The 26,811-nt window shown below is 43.5% G+C and overlaps 2 protein-coding genes across 11 annotated transcripts in view; both read left to right on the top strand.

The window, feature by feature from the left end:
• DPY30 (dpy-30 histone methyltransferase complex regulatory subunit) lies at positions 1-25,877 on the top strand. 8 transcript variants are annotated; one of them, XM_023217310.2, is made up of 7 exons: positions 19-103; positions 344-415; positions 510-557; positions 10,499-10,641; positions 16,074-16,205; positions 16,407-16,459; positions 18,763-18,843. In XM_023217310.2, exons 2-6 carry the CDS (start codon positions 380-382, stop codon positions 16,408-16,410), a joined length of 363 nt encoding a protein of 120 aa, XP_023073078.1. In that variant the 5' UTR covers positions 19-103; positions 344-379; the 3' UTR covers positions 16,411-16,459; positions 18,763-18,843. The 8 variants fall into 8 exon arrangements, with proteins under 8 accessions (XP_023073084.1, XP_023073083.1, XP_023073078.1 ...); XM_031934153.1 differs by lacking the exons at positions 16,074-16,205; positions 18,763-18,843 and adding an exon at positions 25,480-25,877; XM_023217313.1 differs by lacking the exon at positions 18,763-18,843 and having other exon boundaries at positions 39-143.
• A 431-nt stretch (positions 25,878-26,308) lies between these two features.
• The window catches only part of MEMO1 (mediator of cell motility 1), a 146,280-nt gene continuing 145,777 nt past the window's right edge, over positions 26,309-26,811 (top strand). For 2 of the 3 annotated variants that reach the window (XR_004228478.1, XM_026454747.1), the window contains exon 1: positions 26,309-26,387. Coding sequence is in view for 1 of the 3 variants with exons in the window: in XM_026454747.1 (XP_026310532.1) it covers positions 26,324-26,387 (64 nt within the window). In the remaining 2 variants the exon portion in view is untranslated. Of the gene's footprint in view, positions 26,388-26,477; positions 26,585-26,811 lie in introns of those variants that run through there. The other variant, XM_023217308.3, reaches the window with a different exon arrangement.

The raw sequence follows: 26,811 nt of genomic DNA, 5'->3' as shown, positions 1-26,811 counted from the left end.
GGCGCGGCAGTCGTGCGACAGCCGTCACTTACGGCTGGAGCTGTTGGTGCTGGGAGGTGGTGGCGCGGTGTAGGGCTCTAAAGAACGAACGGCTTGGGCGCGGGTAATCAGCTTCCTTTACCCCACTTTCTCACTCATTCTAGGTACTTGGGACTGCCGTAGAGTTTCCAGACCCCATGTAGGCGCCCAATTGTGGACTGTCCCATTCTGCTGCTCTACCGCCCGGGGTGCTCCCGCGCCCAGGTGGGGGTGAGGGGCGGGGTCGGGGGCTGGGCTGCACTCCATCCTGGCGTCTTCGTGTTGAAATCTCCCAGGTAACTCGCGGCTCTTCTTGTTTTCCAAGACTGGTATCCGGGGACTGTGAATTGCAGGGTCCGCCATGGAGCCGGAGCAGATGCTGGAGGGACAAACGCAGGTATCAGGAGGCCCTCAATTCAGGGTGGTGGTGTTCAGGGAGGCAGCGAGAAAGGAGGGACTTATATCTCTGTAACCGGTGTTTTGTTTTCTAGGTTGCAGAAAATCCTCACTCTGAGTACGGTCTCACAGACAACGTTGAGGTAACTCGCCCAGTTCCTATGCCTCATCTGTGTTGTCTCTTGCGAGCTGGAGAAAACTTGGGATCTGATTTTACTAGGTTACTATGCACAAGGGAAAACTTTGTTATCGTGAACTGAATAGTATCAAGTTATGGGTAGCTTGTTTTATTAGTACTAATGCTTCTTGGTGTACAGACATACAAATTAGGTTTGAGTCAAAGGATTGAACTTTTATTACGAAACACATTCTTGAGGGATACTGTCTAAATCATTTTGCTTGGTGGCTTTTAATCGATCTTTTGGGATGTTGCTACGTAAAAATCGTATATTAAAATTAAGAAACCCTTCGCTGGGCACGATGGCCCACGCCTGTAATCCCAGCACTTTGGGAGGCCGAGGCTGGTGGATCACCTGAGGTCAGGAGTTCCAAACCAGCCTGACCAACATGGTGAAACCCCGTCTCTACTAAAAATACAAAAGTTAGCCAGGCATGATGGTGGATGGCTGTAATCCCAGCTATTCGGGTGGCTGAGGCCAGAGAATCGCTTGAATCTGGAAAACTGAGGTTGCAGTGAGCCGAGATCGCGCCACTGCACTACAGCCTGGGCTACAGAGTGAGACTCCGGCTCAAGAAAAAAAAAAAAAAAAAGTAAAAAATAAAATTAGGAAATCTGTTGGTCTTTGTAGCAGAATAGTGTGCTGGAGGAGTCAACATTTAATAAGTATTTATTTCTTTTTAGAGTTCAGTAACTCCTGGGCTGAAGTGAGAGGATTGCTGGAGCTGGGGAGGTTGAGGCTGCAGTGAGCTATGATCGCACCATGCACTCCAGCCTGGGTGTCAGCACCTGACCCTGTCCCTCTTCTCCTCTCCCTGCCCCCGCCACAAAAAATAAGGCCAGATGCAGTGGTTTACCCCTGTAATCCCAGCACTTTGAGGGCCAGTGTGAGCTGATTACCTGAGGTCAGGAGTTCCAGACCAGCCTGGCCAACATGGTGAAACCTAGTCTCTACTAATCCCAGCTACTCAGAAGTCTGAGGCAGGAGAATCGCGAATCCCTTGAACCCGAGATCATGCCACTGTACTCCATCCTGGGCGACAGAGCGAGATTTTGTCTTAAAAAAAAAAAAAAAAAATTAGTAATACAACTTAATTCTACTGCAAAAATGTCAGCCTGCCTAGGTTGAAAATACAGCTCCCAATATACTTTCTGGTGACCTTGAACAAGTTACTGAACTTCTCTGAGCCTTATGGGGCTGAAGATACAGGCAAATTACTTAAGAGTGTGTGTGGCACATAGTAAAAGATTAGAAATTTTTTGTTTTGTTTTTGAAACGGAGTCTCGCTCTGTTGCCCAGGCTGGAGTGCAGTGGTGAGCTCTCGGTTCACTGCAAGCCCCGCCTCCTGGGTTTACGCCATTCTCCTGCCTCAGCCTCCCAAGTAGCTGGGACTACAGGCACCCACCACCATGCCCGGCTAATTTTTTGTATTATTTTTAGTAGAGACGGGGTTTCACTGTGTTAGCCAGCTGGTCTCTATCTCTTGACCTCGTGGTCTGCCCGCCTCGGCCTCCCAAAGTGCTGGGATTATAGGTGTGAGCCACCGCGCCTGGCCAAGGCTAGAAAAAATATTAACAGCTGTTACTATTATTACTGTGGTTAGAAATGCTGTTACTCTCATTTATCCAAACTGAATCACACGTCTTGTTTTTTAATAAAGCATACAGGCCAGGCATGGTGGCTCACACCTGTAATCCCAGCACTTTGGGAGTCTGAGGTGGGTGGATCACTTGAGGTGAGGATTTCAAGCCTGGCCAACATGATGAAACCCCATCTCTACTAAAAATACAAAAATTAGCCAGGCGTGGTGGCAAGCCCCTGTAATCCCAGCTACTCAGGAGGCTGAGGCAGGAGAATTGCTTGAACCCCGGAGGCAGAGTTGCAGTGAGCCAAGATCGTGCCACTGTACTCCAGCCTGGGCAACAGAGTGAGACTCCATCTCAAAAATAAAAAAGCTGGCTGGGCATGGTGGCTGGTAAACCGCTTGAGCTCAGGAGTTTGAAACCAGCCTACAAACCCTGTCTCTACAAAAAAAAAAAAAAAAAAAAAGGAAAAATTAGCTGGGTGTAACGGTAGGTGCCTACAGTCCCAGCTACTTGGGAGACTGAAGCAGGAGGATCACTTGAGCCCGGGAGGCCAAAGCTGCAGTGGGCCCTAATTGCACCACTGCACACCATCCTGAATGGAGAGAGCAAAACCTTGTCTCAAAAGCAAAAAAAAAAAAAAAAAAGTCACTTTAAAGATATTTAAACAGTACAAAAAAGGAGAATTTTACATTTATCCACATATTGACCATTTCTGGAGATCTTCATTCTTTTGTGTAGGTCTAGATTTCCATCTTTCCAAAAGATACAATTTTCTTCCTGCGCAAAGGGCTTCCTTGAACATTTCTTTTTTTTTTTTTTTTGAGACGGAGTCTCGCTCTGTCGCCCAGGCTGCAGTACAGTGGCCAGATCTTGGCTCACTGCAAGCTCTGCCTCCCGGGTTAACACCATTCTCCTGCCTCAGCCTCCCCAGTAGCTGGGACTACAGGCGCCCGCCACCTCTCCTGGCTAGTTTTGTTGTATTTTTTAGTAGAGATGGGGTTTCACCGTGTTAGCCAGGATGGTCTCGATCTCCTGACCTCGTGATCCGCCCGTCTCGGCCTCCCGAAGTGCTGGGATTACCGGCTTGAGCCACTGCGCCCGGCCTTCCTTGAATATTTCTTGTAGTTCACTTCTGCTGGTAAGGAATTCTTTCAGCTTCTGAATGTCTGAAAAAGTCATTATTTTGCCCTTGTTTTTAGAAGATATTTTTGCTAGTTGTAGATTACTTCATGGTCTTCTGGTGGACATTGTTTCTGAAAAGGAGCTTGCTATCATTCCTGTCTTTGCTCCTCAATAAATAACATCTTCTTGCTACTTTTGAGATTTTCTTTATATCAATGTTTTAAAGTTATTTGGTTGTGGTGTATTTTGGTGTAGTTTTTTTCTTTTCTTTTCTTTCTTTTCTTTTTTTTTTTTTTGAGATGGAGTCTCACTCTGTCGCCCAGGCTGGAGAGCAGTGGTGTGGTCTCGGCTCACCTGGGTTCACACCATTCTCCTGCCTCAGCCTCCCAAGTAGGTGGGACTACAGGCACGCCCAGCTAATTTTTTTTTGTATTTTTAGTAGAGGAGGTTTCACTGTGTTAGCGAGGATGGTCTCGATCTCCTGACCTCGTGATCCGCCAACCTCGGCCTCCCAAAGTGCTGGGATTACAGGTGTGAGCTGCTGTGCTCAGCCAGTTTTTTTCTTTTAATGCTTTTGCTTAGGATTCATTGAGCTTCTTGGATCTGTGGTTTAGAATTTTCATCAAATTTGGAAGAATTTCAGCCATTATTTAAAAAAAATATTTTGCCATGGGACGTGACTCATGCCTGTAATCCCAGCCCTTTGGGAGGCCAAGGTGGGAGGATTCCTAGAATCTAGGAGTTTAAGACCAGCCTGGGCAACATAGTGAGACCCCATCTGAAGAAAAAGAAAAGAAAAATGCATGCCTATAGTCCCAGCTACTCAGGAGATTGAGGTGGGAGGATTGCTTGAGCCTGGAAGGCCAAGGCTGGAGTGAACCAAGATCATGCGAATGCACTGCAGGGTGAGTGACAGAGTGAGACGCTGTCTCAAAAAAAAAAAAAAAAGAAAAAAAGATCAGTTTACCTAACTTTTTTTCTTTTTCTTTTTTTTTTCTCGAGACTGAGTCTTGCTCTATCTCCAGGTTGGAGTGCAATGGTGCGATCTCGGCTTAGTGTAACCTCAGCCTCCCAGGTTGAAGTGATTCTCATGTCTCAGCCTCCTAAGTAGCTGGGATCACAGGCACCCGCTACCATGCCCAGCTAATTTTTGTATTTTTAGTAGAGGCGGGGTTTCACTGTGTTGGTCAGGCTGGTCTCAAACTGCTGACCTTAAGTGATCTGCCCGCCTCAGCCTCCCAAAGTGCTGGGATTACAGTTGTGAGCCACTGTACCTGGCCTACTTATGCTTTTTTCTGTTGTGAACATATAGAATATATTATACATGTTTTTTTTTTTTTTTTCCTTTTAATGAGACAAAGTCTTGCTCTGTCGCCAGGCTGGTGTGCAGTGGTGCGATCTCAGCTCACTACAATCTCCGCCTCCCGGGTTCAAGTGATTCCCCTGCCTCAGCTTCCCAAGTAGCTGGGAGCCACCACACCTGGCTAATTTTTTGTATTTTAGTAGAGATGAGGTTTCACCATGTTGGCCAGGTTCATCTTGATCTCCTGACCTCGTGATCCATCCACCTGAGCCTCCCAAAGTTCTGGGATTACAGGTGTGAGCCACCGTGCCCGGCCAAATGTATTTATTTATTTATTTGTTTGTTTGTTTGTTTGTTTTTAAGACCACGTCTTGCTCTTTCACTCAGGCTGGGGTAGGGGTACAGTGGCATGATCATAGCTCACTGTAGCCTCAAACTCCTGGTCTTAAGTGATCCTCCCACCTCAGCCTCCTGAGCAGTTGGGACCAGAGGTGTGTGCTGCCATGTCCGGCGGGAATACATTATAATTTTTTTTTTTTTGAGATGGAGTCTCGCTCTGTCACCCAGGCTGGAGTGTAGTGGCGCGCTCTCGGTTCTCTGCAACCTCTGCCTCCCGGGTGCAAGCGTTTCACCTTTTTTTATTTTTATTTTTTGAGATGGAGTTTTGCTCTTGTCGCCTAGGCTGGAAGTGGCACAATCTTGGGTCAGTGCAACCTCGACCTCCTGGGTTCAAGTGATTCTCCTGCCTCAGCCTCCCGAGTAGCTGGAATTACCGGCATGTGCCACCATGCCTGCCTAATTTTTGTATTTTCAGTAGAGACGGGGTTTTACCGCATTGGCCAGGATGGTCTCAAACTCCTGACCTAAGGTGATCCACCTGCCTTGGCCTCCCAAAGTGCTGGGATTACACGTGTGAGCCACCACGGCTGGCGTATTATGAGATTTTCTCCCCCTGTGTCACTGGAACACAAACTGTTTCCAGCCTGTGTGAGCTGCAAGGATTGTTCCTCCTGGTGTAATATAGTTTAGATATTTGTCCCTTCCAAGTCTCATGTTGAAATGTGACCCCCAATGTTGGAAGTGGGGCCTAGTGGGAGGTGTTTGGGTCATGGGGGCAGATCCCTCATGACTGGCATAGTGCCATCTTTTGGTAATGAGTCAGTTCTTACTCTATTAGTTACCATGAGATCTGATTGTTAAAAAGAGCCTGGCACCTACTCCTTTCTCTCTTGCTCCCTCTCTTGTTATATGACACACCAGTTCCCCTTCCGTCTCTGTCATGATTCATTGCTCCCTGAAGCCCTCACCAGAAGCAGATGCTGGTGCCATGCTTGGGTAGCTTGCAGAACTGTGGCCAAATAAACCTCTCTTCTTTATAAAATTACCCACCCTCAGGTATTTCTTTATAGCAATGCAAATGGACTAACACAAGATGGTTGTTTCCCTGGCCTTGGGTAGTTGACTTATAGCCATCTATTGATAAGTATTCACCTGAAGCCTGGAAGGCAATATCTTTAGTCTTTTTCTGTGCAGTTCTTGTCTCCACGCACCTTTCTTCTCTTCAGTGCTCTGCCTTGCAAATTTTAGTTGTTTTGGTCTCCCAGAATTTTCAACTCTGTCTTCTCAACTCAGGGAGACTACTAGGCTCTGTTCACATTCTCTCTCCCTACATTGTATCCTGGCAGAAAGCAGGAAGCTGGGACAGTCATAGTACTCACCTCATTTCTCCCCTTTTTGTGATGACTGTTCTACACTGTCTTACCAGCTCATTGTTTGTGGTAGTTTGGATATACCTATTTTTAGATTAGTTCAAGATTTTGACTTAAGTGAAATTGAGCATCACAATTGGCACATAGTAAATAATTCATAAATGTTCAAATGAAATAAATGGGAGGATTTGGTTAAGAAATTTATTACAGGAGTTATAGGAGTTGCTTAGGCATTGCTCTTTTTTTTTTTGTTTTGAGACGGAGTTTTGCTCTTGTTGCCTGGGCTGGAGTGCGATGGTGCGGTCTCAGCTCACCGTAACCTCCGCCTCCCAGGTTCAAGTGATTCTGCTGCCTTAGCCTCCCAAGTAGCTGGGATTACAGGCATGTGCCACCACACCCGGCTAGTTTTGTATTTTTAATAGAGTTGCGTTTTCTCCATGTTGACTAGGCTGTTCTTGAACTCCTGACCTCAGGTGATCTGCCTGCCTTGGCCTCCCAAAGTATTGGGATTACAGGCGTGAGTCACCACAGCCAGCCGCACTGCTCTTTCTTATTGGCTTTCTTATTGTAGGCATTATAATGTCATGTAACTCACAAGTTAAAATATTTTTTTCTTTTTTTGAAATGGAGCCTTGCTCTGTCGCCCAGGCTGGACAGGCAATTCTCCTGCCTCAGCCTCCTGAGTCCTGGGATTACAGGTACATGCCACCACGCCTGGTTAATTTTTATATTTTTAATAGAGGTGGGGTTTCACCATGTTGGGCAGATTGGTCTTGAACTCCTGACCTCAGGTGATCCACCTGCCTTGGCCTCCCAAAGTACTGGGATTACAGGTGTGAGCCACCGCGCCCTGCCAAACTGTTTTTTAAAAATTATTATTATTTTTTTGAGATGGAGTCTCAGTCTGTCACCCAGGCTAGAGTGCAGTTGCACAATCTCAGCTCACTGCAACCTCTGCCTCCAGGGTTCAAGCAATTCTCCTGCCTCAGCCTCCTGAGTAGCTGGGATTACGGGTGCCTGCTACCACGCCCAGCTAATCTTTGTATTTTTAGTAGAGATGGGGTTTCACCATGTTGGTTAGGCTGGTCTCGATCTCCTGACCTTGTGATCCACCTGCCTCGGCCTCCTAAAGTGCTGGGATTACAGGCGTGAACCGCTGTGCCCGGCCTAAAATTATTTTCTAAAAAATAGTAACAGGGTCTCACTATGTTGCTCAAGCTGGTCTCAAACTCCTGCGCTCAAGCAGTCCTCCTGCCTTGGCTTCCCAAAGTACTGGGATTACAGATGTGAGCCACTGTGCCTGGTCTCGAGTAGTTTTTATTGTATACGTATACTGTGACTGGAAGTTAGGACTGTTTTTAGGAAATATGTTGTGAGATTTTGAAGTTTGTCGCATTGTCTTTGTTGTGATCAATGTGAAGTTTTGAACATAGGGTTTTGATTTTTGAACATAGGATTTTGATTTAGGGGATGAAAATTCATTCAAGATGATACTGTCAGTTTTCAGAAATAATGAAGTTGTATAGTCTTTTCTGCAATGGAAAGCTGACTTTTACAAAGGCTCAGTTAGAATATCTGAAGTGATGGTGTGCTAATTATCTGTTGAAATTTACTAATGAAAAATAGAATTTTCAGTCCATGGAAAAAATAAATAGTATTTTATAGATTAAAAAACTTTGTATTTAATAGAAAATTATCTTTTAATTGCAAAATTAGATTGAAAAATCATAAGCAGAAGTTGTCTGACATAGTTATGGGAAGTGTCTTTGGAAACCATGCTATATATGTTACAGATAATGTGATTAAAGGTTTTTTCTCACTTTTACCAAAATAAAATTAAAAGTAGAAAAAGTTTTTTTGTCGACTCTTTTATATCTAGTTTGAGTATGATTGAAGCAAAAGTTCATTTAGATGAAAGTGCTCTTAGGAATACTGTTTTGTCCTTTTAGAGCCATTTCTTCTTCTTATTTTTTTTGTCTCTTTCATTTTTATTTTTTTTATTGTTTTGAGATGGAGTCTTGCTCTGTCACCCAGGCTGGAGTGCAGTGGTGCAATCTTGGCTCACTGCAACCTCCACCTCCCGGAATCAAGCGATTCTTTTGCCTCAGCCTTTCAAGTAGCTAGAATTACAGGCCTACACCACCACACCTGGCTAATTTTGTAATTTTAGTAGAGATGGGGTTTCACCATGTTGGTCAGGCTGGTCTTGAACTCCTGGACTCAGCCGATCCCCTTGCTTCGGCCTCCCAAAGTGCTCGGAATACAGGTGTGAGCTACCACATCCAGCCCCCATTTTAAATATCTAAAATTTTTTTTTAAAAAGCAACCCTTTTTTTTTTTTTTTTTTGGGACAGAGTCCCACTCTGTCGCCCAGGCTGGAGTGCAATGACCAGATCTCAGCTCACTGCAAGCTCCGCCTCCCGGGTTCAAGCGATTCTCTTGTCTCAGCCTCCTGAGTAGCTGGTATTACAGGCGCGCACTACTACGCCTGGCTAATTTTTGTATTTTTAGTAGAGACGGGGTTTCACCATGTTGGTCATGCTGGTCTTGAACTCCTGACCGCGTGATCCACCTGCCTGGGCCTCCCCAAGTGCTTTGATTACAGGCGTGAGCCACCGTGCCCGGCCTTTTTTTTTCCTTTTTGAGACGGAATCCTGCTGTGTTACCCAGGCTGCAGTGCAGTGGCATGACCTCAGCTCACTGCAACCTCTGCCTCCTGGGTACAAGTGATTTTCGTGCTTCAATTTCCTAAGTAGCTGGGATTACAGGTGTGCACCACCATGGCCTGTCTAGTTCTTTTTTTATTTTTATTTTTTGAGATGGAGTCTTTCTCTGTCGCCCATGCTGGAGTCTAGTGGTGTGATCTTGGCTCATTGCAAACTTCACCTCCCGGGTTCAAGCGATTCTTCTGCCTCAGCCTCCCGAGTAACTGGGAGTACAGGTGCGCACTACCACGCCCGGCTAATTTTTGTATTATTAGTAGAGATGGGGTTTCACCATATTGGTCAGGCTGTCTTGAACTCCTGAGTCGTGGTCGGCCTGCCTTGGCCTCCGAAAGTGCTGGGATTGTCAGCCACTGCGTAAGCCGCAAAATTTTTTAATACATTAGTTTTAAAAATGTAAATGTGATGGAGGCAATAAGTTACTTTTTAATGCTCTGAATGTCAGCCCGAATCTATTTGATAGCTCCAAAATTTGGGGGTTGTGAAGAATGAAATATAACTTATTATTTTTTAAACTTCATTTATTTTTAATTATATTTATTTATTTATTTATTTATTTATTTATTTATTTATTTATTTGAGACGGAGTCTTGCTCTGTCACCCAGGCTGGAGTGAAATGTCGCGATCTCGGCTCACTGCAAGCTCCGCCTCCCGGGTTCACGCCATTCTCCTGCCTTAGCCTTGCAAGTAGCTAGGACTGCAGGTGCCTGCCACCACGCCCGGCTAATTTTTTGTATTTTTAGTAGAGACAGGGTTTCACCGTGTTAGCCAGGATGGTCTCGATCTCCTGATCTCGTGATCTGCCCACCTTGGCCTCCCAAAGTGCTGGGATTACAGGCGTGATCCCCCATGCCCGGCCTGATTTTTGTATTTTTGGTAAAGACTGGATTTTTCAGTTGCCCAGGCTGGATGTATTTCTTTAAAAAAGAAACATAAAGGGAAAAGCATTCTCATTGTGATAAATAGAGGGTAACCATAAAAATGACAACAGTGAATACAAGACAATGGTAATAAATTTTAGCTCTATTCTCTTGAGTGTATAAGCCTTGGACCCTGAAGCTTGCTGTCTCAGCTGTGACCAGCTTTCTTACTATGATTGGGTGCTGTTTGGTGTCATGTCCAGTCTTTTTTGGGAACACACTCTAAGAAGATACTTACATGAAAAAGAGAAAAAGGATTTGTGTTTACTCCTACAAAGTCAGAAGGAAAGGGAGACAGAGTAGGATCTTGAGACATGACATTAGAAGAATGAGATAATGTGGTGCTTTTGGAGAGAAAGAGCTTGAATGAGATTGAAAGATGGGTCTGAATTTATTTTGGGCAGAGAAGTTTGTGGTCCAGTACCATCTTTCTAGTCATTGATTTGCCTTTTCTATTAGTGTCATATTTCCATTAGTTTTGTTTAGCACTCAAAATAACATTTATTTGAAATGTTCATGCACTTTTTTTTGAATTCACTAGAGGATAGTAGAAAATGAGAAGATTAATGCAGAAAAGTCATCAAAGCAGAAGGTAGATCTCCAGTCTTTGCCAACTCGTGCCTACCTGGATCAGACAGTTGTGCCTATCTTATTACAGGGACTTGCTGTGCTTGCAAAGGAAAGGTAAGATAATTGTGTCCACAAAAGGAGTTAGTAAAGAAAGCAAAATAGATTCCCCTATATGAAATATCATTAGTTATGTATAGCAACATTTTTCTGTGTGATTTATGGATGTTAAAGTTTTTAAGAAAGTACTCAGCCATAATCTCATAATTCAGACATTTAAATTTTTTCCCACCAGTCTTAGATCATATGCATATTTGTAAAGATTTATGATCATGACATACTTGTAATTTTGAATCTTCTTTTTACTTACTGTGACATAACATTTTTCTTTGTCTCTCCATAGTCTTCATGATTATAATTTATTATTATTATTGTTATTTTGAGACAGAGTCTCACTCTGTTGCCCAGGCTGGAGTACAGTGGTGTGATCTCTGTTCACTGCAACCTCTGCCTCCTGGTTTCAAGTGATTCTTGTGTCTCAGCCTCCTGGGTAGCTGGGACTACAGGTGTGTGCCACTACGCCTGGCTAATTTTTGTATTTTTCGTAAAGATGGGGTTTCACCATGTTGGCCAGGCTGGTCTTGAACTCCTGACCTCAAGTGATCTGCCTGCCTCAGCCTCCCAAAGTGCTGGGATTACAGGCATGAGCCACTGCGCCCAGCCTATTATTATTATTTTTTGAGGTAGAATCTTGCTCTGTGTCCCTGGCTAGAGTGCAATGGTGCAACCCCGGCTCACTGCAACTTCCACCTCGCTGGGTTCAAGCGATTCTCCTACCTCAGTCTCCCGAGTAGCTGGGATTACAGGCACCTGCCACCATGCCTGGCTGGTTATTGTATTTTTAGTAGAGACAGGGTTTGGAGTCTCGCTCTGTCGCCAGGCTGGAGTGCAGTGGCGCGATCTTGGCTCACTGCAACCTCCATCTCATGGGTTCAAGCGATTCTGCCTTAGCTTCCCGAGCAGCTCAGGCACCCAGTACCACGCCCGGTTAGTTTTTGTATTTTTAGCAGTGATGGGGTTTCACCGTGTTGGCCAGAATGATCTCAATCTCTTGACCTTGTGATCTGCCCATCTCGGCCTCCCAAAGTGCTGGGATTACAGGAGTGAGCCACTGAGCCTGGCCTTAAATTTTCTTAATAGTAAGAGTACAATTATTTCTCTTTCTTTAACATATTTTCCCCAGTATTTCTCACCTAAATTCTTTTTTGTGTAAGCAAATCTAATAAGAAAATTGGTTTTGCAAGTTAGATTAGTCAACATTTATTAGGTGCATATTCTGTTTTATTCAAAGAATAATAATAAACATTATAATAGCAAACTGACATAACTTGATAAAGAACTTGATGGAATTATGTCTCTTCTCAGCCAGGTGTGGTGGTGTATGCCTTAGCCCGCACTGCTTGGGAGGCCGAGGTGGGAGGATCGCTTGGGCTTGGGCCCAGGAGTTTGAGGCTGCAGTGAGCTGTGATCGCACCACTGCACTCCAGCCTGGGTGACAGAGTGAGACCCTGCCTCAGAAAAAAAAAAAAAAGGAAATGTATCTTTTCTTATAGTAAAAGTGAGTTATTAACTTAGAATAGATAATTTGTTTATATAAAAATTATATGAATGAGCAGTAAATATTTGTTTTTGATGGCTATATTTGTAAATTACTATTTATGGCTGTGAGCTATATCTTGGCTCTACTATCAACAATTAAAATATGGGTATCTTGGCTGGTCTGAAGGTAGTGAGTTAACTCGATTGTTGATAGTCTTACAGATCAAGTTCCTTATTCTACTCCTTTTTTTTTTTTGAGACAGAGTTTTGTATTTGTCACCCAGGGCTGGAATGCAGTGGCATGATCTTGGGTCACTACAACCTCCACCTCCTGGGTTCAAGCAGTTCTCTTGCCTCAGCCTCCTGAGTAGCTGGGATTACAGATGCCTGTCAGCACACCCAGCTAATTTTTGTATTTTTAGTAGAGATGGGGTTTCACCATGTTGGCCAGGCTGGTCTCGAACTCCTGACCTCAGGTGATCCACTGCGCCCAGCCTGTTTTTTTGTTTGTTTGTTTGTTTTTTTTGAGACAGAGTCTTTGTTGCCCAGGCTCGAATGCAGTGGCACAATCTCAGGTCACTGCAGTCTCTGATTCCCAGTTCAAATGATTTTCCTGCCTCAGCCTCCCGAATTGCTGGGACTACAGGTGTGTGCCACCACACATGACTAATTTTTGTATTTTCAGTAGAGACCGGGTTTCACCATGTTGGCCAGGCTGGTCTCTAACTCCTGACCCCAGGTAATCTGCCCTCATTGGCCTCCCAAACTGCTGGGATTATAGGCATGAGCCACCGCGCCTGGCCCTTATTCCCCTATTCTACTCTTTCCCCGCCTTCTCGCTACTGCACTTGACTAGTCTTAAAAAAAAAAAAAAAAAAAAAGGAAAAAAAATGGTATCTTTTCTACTTTTTTGTTTTTCCTCTAGGGAAGACTAATATATTAGAAATTTAAAATATTACTGTATTTATTTATTTATTTATTTTTTGAGACTGAGTCTTGCTCTGTTGCCCAGGCTGGAGTGCAGTGGCACAGTGTTGGCTCACTGCAACCTCCGCCTCCTGGGTTCAAGCAATTCTTCTGCCTCAGCCTCCAGAGTAGCTAGAACTACCGGCACCTGCCATTACGCCTGGCTAATTTTTGTATTTTTAGTAGAGATGTGGTTTTACCATGTTGATCAGGCTGGTCTGGAACTCCTGACTTCAGGTGATCCACCTGCCTCGGCCTCCCGAAGTGTTGGGATTACAGGCATGAACCATTATGCCTGGCCTCCAAATACTACTTTAAATGCTAGAAAAACATTTGAAGAAATTTTTAAGTTCAAGCTCCTAAATACATTAAATTTTTTTTTTTAATTGTTAATTTTTTTGAGACAGGGTCTCGCTCTATCATCCAGGCTGAAGTGCAGTGGCGAGATCACCACTCACTGCAGCCTCAGCCTTCTGGGCTTAAGCAATCCTCTCATCTCCACCTCCTGAGTAGGTGGGACTACAGGCGTGTGCCACTATGCCAGGCTAATTTTTAAGCTTTTTTGAAGAGTTGGGGTCTTACTATCTTGCCCAGGCTTGGAAGTGATCCTCCTTGGACTCCCAAAGTCCTGGGATTACAGGCGTGAGCTACTGCGCCTGGCCAGTAAATATATTTTTTGTAAAAAAAAAAAAAAAAAAAAAATTTTTTTTTTTGACATGGAGTCTTGTTCTGTTGCCCCAGCTGGAATACAGTGGGGACAATCATGCCTTACTGCAGCCTCAGAGCTCCCAAGCTCAAACGATCATTCCACCTAACCCTCCTGAGTAGCTGTGACTACAGGTGTGTGCCACCATGCCTGGCTGATTTTTTGTATTTTCTGTAGAGACAGGGTTTTGTCATGTTGCCCAGGTTGATTTTGAACTCTTGGGCTCAAGCTGTCTGCCCGCCTTGGCCTTCCAAAGTGTGAGGAGTATGAGCGTGAGCCACCATGCCTGGCCCAAGTATGTTTTTTTTTTTTTTTTTTTTCAAGACGGAGTCTTGTTCTGTTGCGGCAGGCTGGAATACAGTGGCTTGATCTTGGCTCACTGCAACCTCTGCCTTTGGGGTTCAAGTGATTCTCATGCCTCATCCTCCCTAGTAGCTGGGACTATAGACATGCACCACCACGCCTGGCTCATTTTTTGTATTTTTAGTGGAGACAGGGTTTCACCATCGTGGCCAGGCTGGTCTCGAACTCCTGACCTTGTGATCTGCCCGCCTTGACCTCCTAAAGTGCCAGGATTACAGGTGTGAGCCACCGCCGTACCCGGCCAAATACATTTTTTTTTTTTTTTTGAGACAGAGTCTTGCTCTGTCGCCTAGGCTGCAGTGCAGTGGTGCGATCTCGGCTCACTGCAACCTCTACCTCCCGGGTTCAAGTGATTCTCCTGCCTCAACCTCCTGGTAGCTGGGATTACAGGCGCGCACCACCACGACCGGCTCATTTTTGTATTTTTAGTAGAGACGGAGTTTCACCATGTTGGTCAGGATTGTCTCAAACTCCTGACCTCGTGATCCACCCGCCTTGGCTTCCCAAAGCGCTGGGATTACAGGCATGAACCATTGTGCCTGGCCCCAAATACATTTTTTAAGTAAAGAGTTCTGGTAAAATACTTCATGTGAACCCTAAACACTACGTGAAAAATCTTGTCTATTTGTAGACAGCTCTTAGGGCTGTTTAAAGTGCTCTGGGAATGTTTTGAGATTATTGTAAACACATTTTCAATATGCCTTTCCATAGTAGAGTTGAAAATAGATGTCTCCCCAGTTTTTCATCTTTGGACTTGTATTCTCAGCAAGAATAATTTACATAGAAGTGTTAATATGAAATATCTCCTCTTAGTTTTATAAATGTGTTTATCTTCTTAGGTGCACTGTAGTTGTATTAAATAGTATTAGAATTATTGATTTTAAGTATTTGAAGAAAGAAAGAAGTAGCTTTTAGAAAAGAAACATAACCTACTTATCTGTATTAGTGTTGCTTCTTTGACTAGTCACTTGAGTTCATCTATGTGTCTTAGTGATGCTACATCCATTGTCCTATATTATTTTTGTTCTTTTATTGAAGGATATTACACAGAATATTACACTTATCATAGGTATACAGCTTGATGAATTTTCACAAACTAAACATACCTGTGTAGCTTGTAGTCAGATCAAGAAACTGAATACTGCCAGCATCTCAGAAGCCATCCATGTGACCCCTTCAAGTCATTATTCTCTCTGGGGTAATGATCATCCCATTGTCAATACATTTTTTAAACATGTTTTAAAATTGAGTTCATAACCAGATTTAAGCCATACAAAAATTTCAGTTTCATTAAACTATTTTGTTGGCTAATTAATTTGCTTGCTTATCTCATTTATTTTATTTACTACAAATGTCCTTTGACTGTGAAATGAAAATTAAACTTAAAAAGATGAGTTTTCATTATGGAACAATATGTTTAAATTAACACATCTGGGAAATATATTTCTAAACTTTGGATTTCTTTTCCCTTACAGACCACCAAATCCCATTGAATTTCTAGCATCTTATCTTTTAAAAAACAAGGCACAGTTTGAAGATCGAAACTGACTTAATGGGAAGAACAGAAAAATTTAGTTGCTACTGTAGATTTACATGATTAAGAGGCAGCTTTAATTTCCATGATTATCCCCCCTTTTTGGATGTATAAGAACCTTCCGGACAACAGAACCTATTTCTGGAATTGCAGAAGAGAACATATTTCCCTTATTTTGATTTAATCACCATAAACCATACCTATTTAATGAGTGTATTCTGTGCAATTTTTTCTGATTGTCTTTAACTTTGTTTTTAAAATGACCTTCAAAATAAACTGTCAAAACACCGTTATTTTAAAGTAGTTTTTGTTCTGTATGACACATATTTTACATGATTGTTTCATGAATTTCTCTTTTTCTTCTGTCTTCAAATGCTGCAGAGTTTTACAACAGAGAGAAAATACAGCAGTCAAGTATAATGTAAAAAATTCAGCCAATTTTTCTCAGCATTGTTTCTGGACCTTTCTGAGGGTGGGATCTGGGCGTCTTCAATGGCTTAACAAGTATCACAGGTGATTCTAATGTACAATAAAGTTGGAGTACTAATAAAAGCATTGCAAAGGGGATACAATATTCTCTAATGTTATCAACATTTATAGTAATAGCTATAATTTATTGCATTCCTACTAAGTTTCAGGCATAGTACATTTTTACTTAAATGATCTCTGATATGGCAGCTCTGCAAAGTAGATATTATTATTCCCATTTTGCAGATGAGGAAACAGACTTGGAGAGGTTAAGTGACATGCTCAAGACAACACTGCTGGTAAGTTTTTGAATGGGAATTCAAATCCAGTTCTACCAATGTGTTGCTGAATTTCATTGCTTCTCTTTGCAATAAAAAGCAGCAGCCAGTTCTTTTTGGGATCTATTCTCATTGTCCCCTGTGAAGAAATGGAGATAGCTCACTAGCTCAGAAAATAGAGAAACTGCCATAAGAGAGCCAGGAAAAAACATCCACTAGAGCAGTGGTTCTCAAAGAGGAGTGATTATCTCTCCCCACCCCCATTTCCCCAGAGAACATTTGTTGATATCTGGACACATTTTGGTTGTCACGATTGGAATAAGGTGGGGTTCTTGAACTCCTGACCTTGTGATCCACATGTCTTGGCCTCCCAAAATGCTGGGATTACAGGCGTGAGCCACCATGCCCAGCTAGGTGGGGTTTTACTGGCATCTAGTACGTATAGATGCTGCTAAAACATCTTAATAGGACAGCCTGCATGCCCATCTTCTCCCTCCCCAAGAATTATCTAGCTTAAAATGTCAGTGCCAAAGTTGAAAAACCCTGCATTAGAAGCCTATTAAAGTCGTGTGTCTCCAAGCTAAACCTGTTAAGGCCTTTGCAAAGTTAGAAATGTAATGCTGATTGGCTGGGTGCGGTGGCTCACGCCTGTAATCCCAGCACTTTGGGAGGCCGAGGTGGGTGGATCACAAGGTCAGGAGTTCGAGACCACCCTGGCCAATATGGTGAAACCCTGTCTCTACTAAAATTACAAAAATTAGCTGGGCGTGGTGGCACGTTCCTGTAGTTCCAGCTACTCGGGAGGTTGATCGGGAGGCTGAGGCAGAAGACTTGCTTGAACCTGGGAGGCAGAGGTTTCAGTGAGCCAAGATCGTGCCACTGCACTCCAATCTGGACGACAGAGCGAGAATCTGTCTCAAAAAAATAAAAAAAAAAAAATAAAAAAAAAAATAATGCTGATTAGGTATGCCTTATCTTTAATACAGGAAATACATATTTTAGTAGAACTGATACTTGTGGGAGGTGCTGTTTTTGGTTTACATCTGCAGATCTATATATTTGAATAGGAAAAACCTGGACATACTGGGATCTTCTTATATAGTAGTTTTTGTAAGTATTCTATCAAATTTATTTTGGTTATTTGGCTAACTCATAAGTTAATCCACCCAAGTCTTTTTAGTGATTTTTTAACATCTGAGTAGTAATTGGGTAATTTTTTTTTTTTTTTTTTTGAGACAAGGTCTCGCTCTGTCGTCCAGGCTTGAGTGCAATATGATCTTGGCTCACTGCAACCTCCAGCTCCCAGGCTTGATTCTCCTGTGTCAGTCTCCTGAGTAGCTGAGATTACGGGTGCACGCCACTGTCCCCAGCAAATTTTTGTATTTTTAGTAGAGATGGGGTTTCACTATGGTGGCCAGGCTGGTCTTGAACTCCTGACCTCAGGTGATCTGCCCACCTCAGCCTCCCAAAGTGCTGGGATTATGGGTGTGAGCCACAACGCCCATAATTGGGTAATCTTATTAAGAGATCAATAATCTTCTAGCAGTGGTTGTTTACTGATGATTCTCATCAGAGCTACTTGGGGGAACTTTCCAAATATAAGTATAAACAATATAAACATAAAAATCAATATAAAAATACAAATTTTGTACATAATATAAGTATTATATATGTGTTAAGGGGCTTCTAAAGCTGTCACCTGGTGAACATGACCCATGGGACAGAGCCTTTTTTGTTGTTCTTTTTGAGATGGAGTCTTGCTCTGTTGCCCAGGCTAGAGTGCAGTGGTACAGTCTCGGCTCACTGCAACCTCCGCCTCCTGGGTTCAAGCGATTCTCCTGTCTCAGTCCCCCCAGTAGCTGGGATTACAGGTGCGTGCCACCTTGCCTGGCTGCTTTTTGTATTTTTAGTAGAGACAGGGTTTTACCATGTTGGCCAGGCTGGTCTTGAACTCTTGACCTTGGGTGATCTGCCCGCCTCAGCCTCCCAAAGTGCTGGAATTATAGGTGTGAGCCACTGTGTCCGGCCTGACAAAAATCTTTAAGGCATTCTGATACCTCTGGTTAAGGACTCCTTAGAAGATATTCTAGTTTTGGAAGTGTAAATATGCAATACTTGGCCTAGTGGTAAGGGCTAAGAATAGAAATGTCTTTTTATTAATTTTTTTAGATGGAGTCTCGCTCTGTCGCCCAGGCTGGAGTGCAGTGGCTCACTGCAACCTCCGCCTTCCAGGTTCAAACAATTCTCCTGCCTCAGCCTCCCGAGTAGTTAGGACTTCAGGCGCATGCCACTACACCCGGCTAATTTTTTGTATTTTCCTACAGACGGGGTTTCAGCGTGTTGCCCAGGACGGTCGCAAACTCCTGAGCTCAGGCAATCTGTTCCACCTCGGCCTCCTAACGTGCTGGGATTACAGGCGTGAGCCACCACGCCTGGCCAATTTTTTTTTTTTTTTTAAGAGGTGAGGTCTCACTATGTTGCCCAGATGGTCTCAAACTTCTGACCTCATGTGATCCTGCTGCCTTGGCCTCCCAAAATGCTGGGATTACAGGTGCAAGCCACTGTGCCTGGCAAGGAATGTCTTTTCCTGGCAGTCCACATAATGCTTACTTGAGTACTTATGTGCCAGGCAGCATGCTAAATATTTACATGAGTTGTCATTTAATCCTTGAACCTGTGAGGTGGATTAAAGTTTAAAAAATTATCGTATTTTTTGTTTATTTTAAAAATCGCTTTATCAAGGTATAATTGAACAGAAAGCTGTATATATTTAATATGTACAACTTGATTACTTTGGATATAACTATAGATCACTGAAACCATAACTACCATCAAGGTCATAAACATATTCCTCACCCCTCAAAGTTTGGGGTAGGTTTAATTTTAATTTTAATACTTTATTTATTTAGAGATGAGGTCTTGCTCTGTCACCCAGGTTGGAGTGCAATGGCATGGCCATAGCTTACTGCAACCTTGAAGTTCTAGGCTCAAGTGAGCTTCTTGCCTTAGCCTTCTGAGTAGCTGGGACTATAGGTATACTGCTGAACCTGGCTGATTTTTGTTTAAGCTTTTGCAGAGATGAGTTCTCATTGTGTTGACCAGACTAGTCTTGAACTCGAACTCCTGACCTCAAGCTATCTACCTGCCAGAACTTCCCACAGTGCTGGGATTATAGATGTGAGAGCCACTGCGCCCAGCCTATTTATTTGTTTTTGAGACGGGGTCTTGCTCTGTCACCCAGGCTGGAGCCCGGTGGTGAGAGCATAGCTTACTCCTGGGCTCAAGTCATCTTCTCGCGTCAGCCTTCTGAGCAGGTGGGACTACAGGTACACACCACCACGCCCAGCTAGTTTAACACTTCATTTATAGATGAAGAAACATTTGAATAATTTCCTTAAAGTTACAGAGGAATTAAGTTTTTGGCAGGGATTCAAACCCATCTCTCTCTCTCTCTCTATATATATATATGTGTGTGTGTGTGTGTGTGTTCTTTTTTTTTTTTTGAGACAGAGTTTCCCTCTTTTTGCCCAGGCTGGAGTGCAATGGCACAATCTCGGCTCACTGCAACCTCCGCCTCTTGGGTTCAAGCAATTCTCCTGCCTCAGCCTCCTTAGAAGCTAGGATTACAGGCGCACACCACCACACCCAGCTAACTTTGTATTTTTAGTAGAGATGGGGTTTCACCATGTTGGCCAGGCTGGTCTCGAACTCCTAACCTCCAGTAATCCACGTGCCTTGGCCTCCCAAAATGTTGGGATTATAGGCATGAGCCACCACACCTAGCTGAGAGTTTCTTAAAGAGTGTAGCCCAGTAGCTTCAAGAGTTCAGTTTATTCATGGGCATTATTCAGTGTTATTTTACTGAGGGAATGGAGAGCTCCACTTACTCTCATAAATTGGTTAAATGGAAGTCAGTTTAGAAAGTTACTACTATATGGCCGGGCGCTGTGGCTCACGCCTGTAATCGCAGCACTTCGGGAAACTGAGGTGGGTGGATCACCTGATGTCAGGAGTTTGAGACCAGCCTGGCCAACATGGTGAAACCCTGCCTCTACCCAAAATACAAAAGTTAGCTGGGCATGGTGGTCGACACCTGTAATCCCAGCTACTTGGGAGGCTGAGGCAGGAGAATTGCTTGAATCCAGGAGGCTGAGGCTGCAGTGAACCGAGATCGCGCCACTGCACTCCAGCCTGGGTGACACAGCGATACTCCATCTCAAAAAAACAACAACAAAAAAGAAAGTTACTATTATACTTTGGTGTCACATATTATATGTAACTGGAAAGCATATAAACAGTTCCTAACCTTTGACCATTTAATGCAGACGTTGTTTAGTAAATAAATACAAAAATTGAGTAAAACCTACTGTATCCCTTAAGAGTGAGTTCATGAATTACGTTGGTGGGTGGGTTAGTTGGGAGGATCAGTAGAGTGAATTAGGAATAGATTCCTGGAGGAAATAGAAACCTTGAATTGAAAAAAGAAAAAAAAAAAGGGAGAAGAGTGGGTTGGATAGAAGGAGATCTTCTACTTAGTTCTGATGCACCTAAAGGAAGAATATTGAACTTTTATTTAAACGTCATTTACGAGAAGGTACAGTGGGATTTTAAGATGGATAACTTCCTGTTAGAAGCGACGGAATTGTTTTAGGAGGAGCATACGAAACTGTAGCCAGGTATTTTCCTGGACTGGATTCCAAAATGGCATTACCAATTGGAGGCCTGATGACATATCATCAGACTGGAAAAATGAGGCACAAAAGATGAACCTGTGAGTGGCTATAACCGAAAATCCACTTATTAAAATAAAATCTCTGGGTGTAAATTAGCAAAGAAGAAAAGTAATAAAATAGTGGAAAATAGGTCACCAGTGATAAAAGGGGTAGTTGGTAATGAATAATTGTTTTTTAAAAAACCTTGCCAGCCTTTGGCTGGGCATGATGGCTCACACTTGTAATCCCAGCACTTTGTGAGGCCAAGGCAGGCGGATCACCAGAGGTCAGGAGTTCGAGACCAGCCTGGCCAATATGGTAAAACCCCATCTCTACTAAAAATACAAAAATTAGCCAGGCATGGTGGTGCGTGCCTATAATCCCAGTTACCCCGGAGGCTGAGGCAGGAGAATTGCTGGATCCTGAGAGGCTGTGGAGGCTGCAGTGAGCTGAGATTGCGCCATTGCACTCCCTGGGCAACAGAGCAAGACTGTCTGAAAACAAAATAAAATAAAACAAAAACAACTTTGCCAGTCTTTAACAAAGCTTTGTGTGTGTGTGTGTGTGTTTTTTTTTGGAGACAGGGTCTTGCTTTGTCAGCCTGGACTGCAGTGGCACAATCATAGGTCACTGCAGCCTTGAACTCCTGGGCTCAAGCAATCCTCCTGCCTCAGCCTCCTGAGTAGCTTGTACTACAGGGTGCAGTACTACAGGGGCATGACACTATGTCAGGCTAATTTGTTTTATTTTTAGTAGAGATGAGATCTTGCTGTGTTGCCCAGGCTGGTCTTCATCTCTTGAACTGAAGTGATCCTCCTGCCTTGGCCTCCCCAAATTTTGGGATTATAGATGTGAGCCACTGCACCTGGCTCCTTATATCTTTTGACTCTGTCATTCCATTTCTGACAATCCTAAATATTAATAAATATGGAAAAAGGGCCAGGCACGGTGGGTCACGCCTGTAATCCCAGCACTTTAGGAGGCCGAGGCAGGCGGATCGAGGTCAGGAGATCGAGACCATCCTGGCTAATGCAATGAAACCTCATCTCTACTCAACATACAAAAAATTAGTTGGGCGTGGTGGCGGGTGCCTGTAGTCCCAGCTACTCCGGAGGCTGAGGCAGGAGAAATGGCGTGAACCCGGGAGGCGGAGTTTGCAGTGAGTGAGATCGTGCCACTGCACTCCAGCCTGGGCAATTAGAGCAAGACTCCATCTAAAAAAAAATAAATAAATAAAAATAAAAAAATATGGAAAACTCTACATAAAAAATTGTATTACGAAACATTAGAAATGAATACATTTTTATCTGACAGGAATTATTAAATATCTAATATACTTAGTCCAGTGTTCAGATACACAGTTTTAATAAATGTTGTTTATTAAGTTTGGTTTTCTAAGGTAGACAGGGACAAAGTTGACTGATACTAGGTTAGAACACCAGTTTTAGTTGAAATCAAAAGACCTTCTCTGTGTTAAACTCTTCTCTTGATTTGTTCAAAACGCTGTTACTATTGTAAAATATTTTTCTGATCTACAGGGCTTTCGGTGTTAGGGTGCTTCTAAAGCTGTCAGTTGTGGATAAGTAGAATCTAAAAATGGTCAGTTTAATATTGCCGTGTAGATTCAAAATCAAGCCTAAAGATGTAAAAATAGAGTTTTTTTTTTGGTATGTAGTATATGTATATGGCACAAAATACAAAAGATACACAAACATATACATTGGAAAGGTTAAATCCTTTTTCTATCCTTCCACCTCAGCCACCCAGTTATTACCTTTTAGAAGTATTCCGTGCATATGCAAGTATATGAAATTACAAGTATTCATTCCTATACAAATGGAAGCATACTTTATACATTCTGTAATTTGCTTTTTTCACTTTTTTGAAACTCTTTCCATACTAGTATATAGTGCCATTTCATTCTTCTTCTTCTTCTTCTTTTTTTTTTTAAAAGATGGGGTCTCACTCTGTTGCCCAGTCTGGAGTGCAATGGTGTGATCATAGCTGATTGCAGTCTCAAACTCCTGGGCTTAAGCAATCTTCCCACTTCAGCCTTCCAAGTAGCTGAGGCCATAGGCATGTGCCACTGTGCCTGGCTACGATTTAAAATTTATTTTTAGTTTTTTTTTTTTTTTTTTTGTCTTGCTATGTTGCCCAGGCATATTTGAGTCCTGACCTCAAGTGATCCTCCTGCCTCAACCTTCCAAAGTGCTGGGATTACAGGTATGAGCCACTGTGCCCAGCCGCTTCATTCTTTTTAATGGGTTCATATGTATATCCTAGTTTAACAAGTTTTTCACATTGATGGACATTGTGGTTTTTTCTAGTCGTTTGCTACTACTGAGTGCTGCAGTAAATATTGGAAATTTGGAAATGCTGTTTTCTTTCTTTCTTTTTTTTTTTTTTTTGAGACAGAGTCTTGCTCTTGTCACCTAGACTGGAGTGCAACGGCACGATTTGAGCTCACCACAACCTCTGCCTCCTAGGTTCAAGCGATTCTCCTGCCTCAGCCTCCCAAGTAGCTGGGATTACAGGCACCTGCCACCACGACTGGCTATTTTTGTATTTTCAGTAGAGACGGGGTTTTGCCGTACTGGCCAGGCTGGTCTCAAACTCCTGACCTTGTGATCCGCCCGCCTCAGCATCCCAAAGTGCTGGGATTACAGGCAGGAGCCACCGTGCCTGGCCTTCCTTCTTATTTCTTGAAGTCTTAGCTTCATAAGGATTGTCTGTTAATAAAGGTTTCCTCCTTGCTTCCTACTATGAATAATGCTTATGGAGTGTCAAACGAAAATCACTAGTGGATATAATGGAAATTGTTGATAGTAACATGAGAATTGTACAATATTGTCAAATAAGCTTCTCCTAAAATACAAAGTATTTGCATTATATGAATTTTCCTTAATTTAGGGGAGGTGAATAAATGAATAGTTTCAACTTCTTTCAAGAGTGTACTTGAGTAAGGTAGCTAGAATAAAGTGGATATGGGGAATAATTGTGCCATGTATTGAGAGCATCCTAGAGATACAACATAGTATCTGCTAACCTTTCAGTTCAGTTGCATTGTGGTCTTTATTCAGTTTGACCAGCAAGAAAATTTCAGTAGAGCATTTTAATAGGGAGAAAGCTGAATTTTAAATTAGATTACTAGTTTGGAATGAGACCTAGAATTGTTGCTAGGAGTAGAGGATAATAATCAGAACAAATATTTATAAAGAACAGCTTATGAACCATTTTAACGTACCTTAATCATTCTCACAGCAAGCCTGTGAGTTAGATATTACTCCTGTTTGCATTTGACAGATAACACTGAGGCTAGAAAAGGTTAAAGTACTAGATGCCCATGGTCACACAGCTGATGAGTGACAGGGCCAGGACTCAAATCTGACTTTCTAATTTGAAGGGCCTGAAATACTAAGCTTTCTTTGTTTAATTGTATCCAATCTCTCCGCCCCTTCTTTTCCGTAGAGACAAAATCAGCAATAAATAACCACAAGAACCATCATCATATAAGCACTTAGGGCAGTTTCCTTTTCTTGAAACTTACAACAAAAAGTTTACATTTCATCAGTGATCACTGAGTTTTGGTACTCTCAGAACAGTACCATGTAATCAGAGCTCCAGCCTTATTTTTTCTGTTACCTCTAAAGTAGTGGCTTTGGCCCGGCTGTAGTGGCTCATGCCTGTAATCCCAGCACTTTGGGAGGCTGAGGCGGGTGGATCACCTGAGGTCAGGAATTCAATACCACCATGGCCAACATAGTGAAACTCCGTCTCTACTAAAAATACAAAAATTAGCTGGGGATGGTGGCGGTCACTTGTAATCCCAGCTACTCTGGAGGCTGAGGCAAGAGAATCGCTTGAACTCAGGAAGTGGAGGTTGCAGTGAGCCGAGATCAAGCCACTGCACTCCAGCCTGGGTGACAGGGCGAGACTGTCTCAAAAAAAAAAAAAAAAAAAAAAAAGAAAAGAAAGAGGTTTTGGCTACATGGTATGTCCATTTTTTGGTTGCATATGATGTTTTCTGCAAGTTGGTGGAGAGGGTAAAATTTGAGTAAACAAATACACAGTGGAGATTTTAACCTAATTAGAAAAAGGTATGAAAGTTAGAAGTGTTCCAGTAATTGACTAGGCTTTAGGACAGGGATACTGCACAAAATCCTTGGGCCCTAAATTTGGAGAAGGTGGAAGGAGGAGAGGAAACACAATAGTGCTTTAAAAAGTAAACTTGAATATTAGACAGCTAGTCATCTACTCTGGAATCTGTCAGGGGCTTGTTTAGTATGAAACTCAGATATAATTTTTTTTTTCTTTTCTTTTTTGAGACAGGGTCTTGCTGCGCACGTTGCCCAGGTTGGAATGCAGTGGCGTGATCATGGCTCACTGTAGCCTTGACCTCCTAGGCTCAAGTGATCCTCCTGCCTCCGCCTACCAAGTAGCTAGGACCACAGGCGAAGCCACCACGCCCGAATAATTAAAAAATAAAAATTTATAGAAACAGGGTTTCCTATATTCCCCAGGCTGGTCTCAAACTCTTGGCCTCAAGCAATCCTACTGCCTAAGACCCCCTAAGTGCTGGGATTATAGGCAGGAGGTACCATGTCCATGCAGTTACAAACATAGTGTTTGCCCCAAAACTTTCATTGGATGTATGCAACTTTCTCTTCCTCTATTCCTACTTTTGCAATGGTGTACTCTGTAACAATAACATTTCCTCAGAGGTCCAAGATAGCGTCCTTTGCTGTGATTCTTACACAATTGTAAAAAAATTATTTGCTCCTGACATTTATGTGTAATACTGGGATTTATAAGATGACAAGGGTTAAAATAATATTTGTTGTATGCTTACCCTGTCAGGCTGTTCACATTCAGCAGCTCTTATAATCCTAGGTACACTCCTTGAGTGTCCCCATTTTACAGTTGAGGGTAACTGAGGCTAGTTATATCAAGCACTTTAGTTAGCGAGATGACATGCACCTACATAAATATAACATGAAACAAATAAATGGTTACAGTGTCAAAGCCACCGTTAGGTGGTAACGGTGACCCTGTGAGGCAAAAACTAGCAGTTGCAGGACCACAGGCACACTTTACCACGTGCCTGCTTCTACAGATGAACTTCCCGGCGTGGCCACCCTAGGAATGAGACCTTGGGGGTGCGAATCCATGAGAGATGCCTGTGTATGTTGGATACCCGCGGGACTGTCCTCCTGGAAAGCCGCATCCGCGAGCCCTAGGTGCTCTCCATTTGAGGAAGTTGGCTGGGGGAGGGGGCTTGCCTTGCGGCTGCGTCCTGCTCCCCGCGCCCTGCCCCCACCTCCCAGCCTCTGCTGCCGCTAAACCCCGGAGAGCGGAGCGTGCACGTTGAGATTCCTCGGCGGGCTAGGCAGCGGTGCTGGGCATGCTCAGTGGGCAGGACCCGTTAGAGTGGCGAGTAAGGAAGCGTTGGCTCTTCTCCGGGTCTGCCTTCCCCGGTTCAGGCCCCGGCCCTGGGCTTTTGTGTGCGCGTAGCTGCAGCCGCCGCTGCCTCCTCGCGGGGCTGCCCGACCCCAGATGCCGTCAGGCCTGTCCAGTTTCCGCCGTTAACCTCGCCGCGCGGCCGGGAGGAGGAGCGGGGCGGGGCCGGCGGCGGGCGGCCGGGCTGGAGGGCCCTGCCGGGGG

This window comes from Piliocolobus tephrosceles, chromosome 15 (genome assembly GCF_002776525.5).
Source record: "Piliocolobus tephrosceles isolate RC106 chromosome 15, ASM277652v3, whole genome shotgun sequence".
NCBI classification, from domain to species: domain Eukaryota; kingdom Metazoa; phylum Chordata; class Mammalia; order Primates; family Cercopithecidae; genus Piliocolobus; species Piliocolobus tephrosceles.
This window is presented reverse-complemented; position numbering and strand designations above follow the sequence as displayed.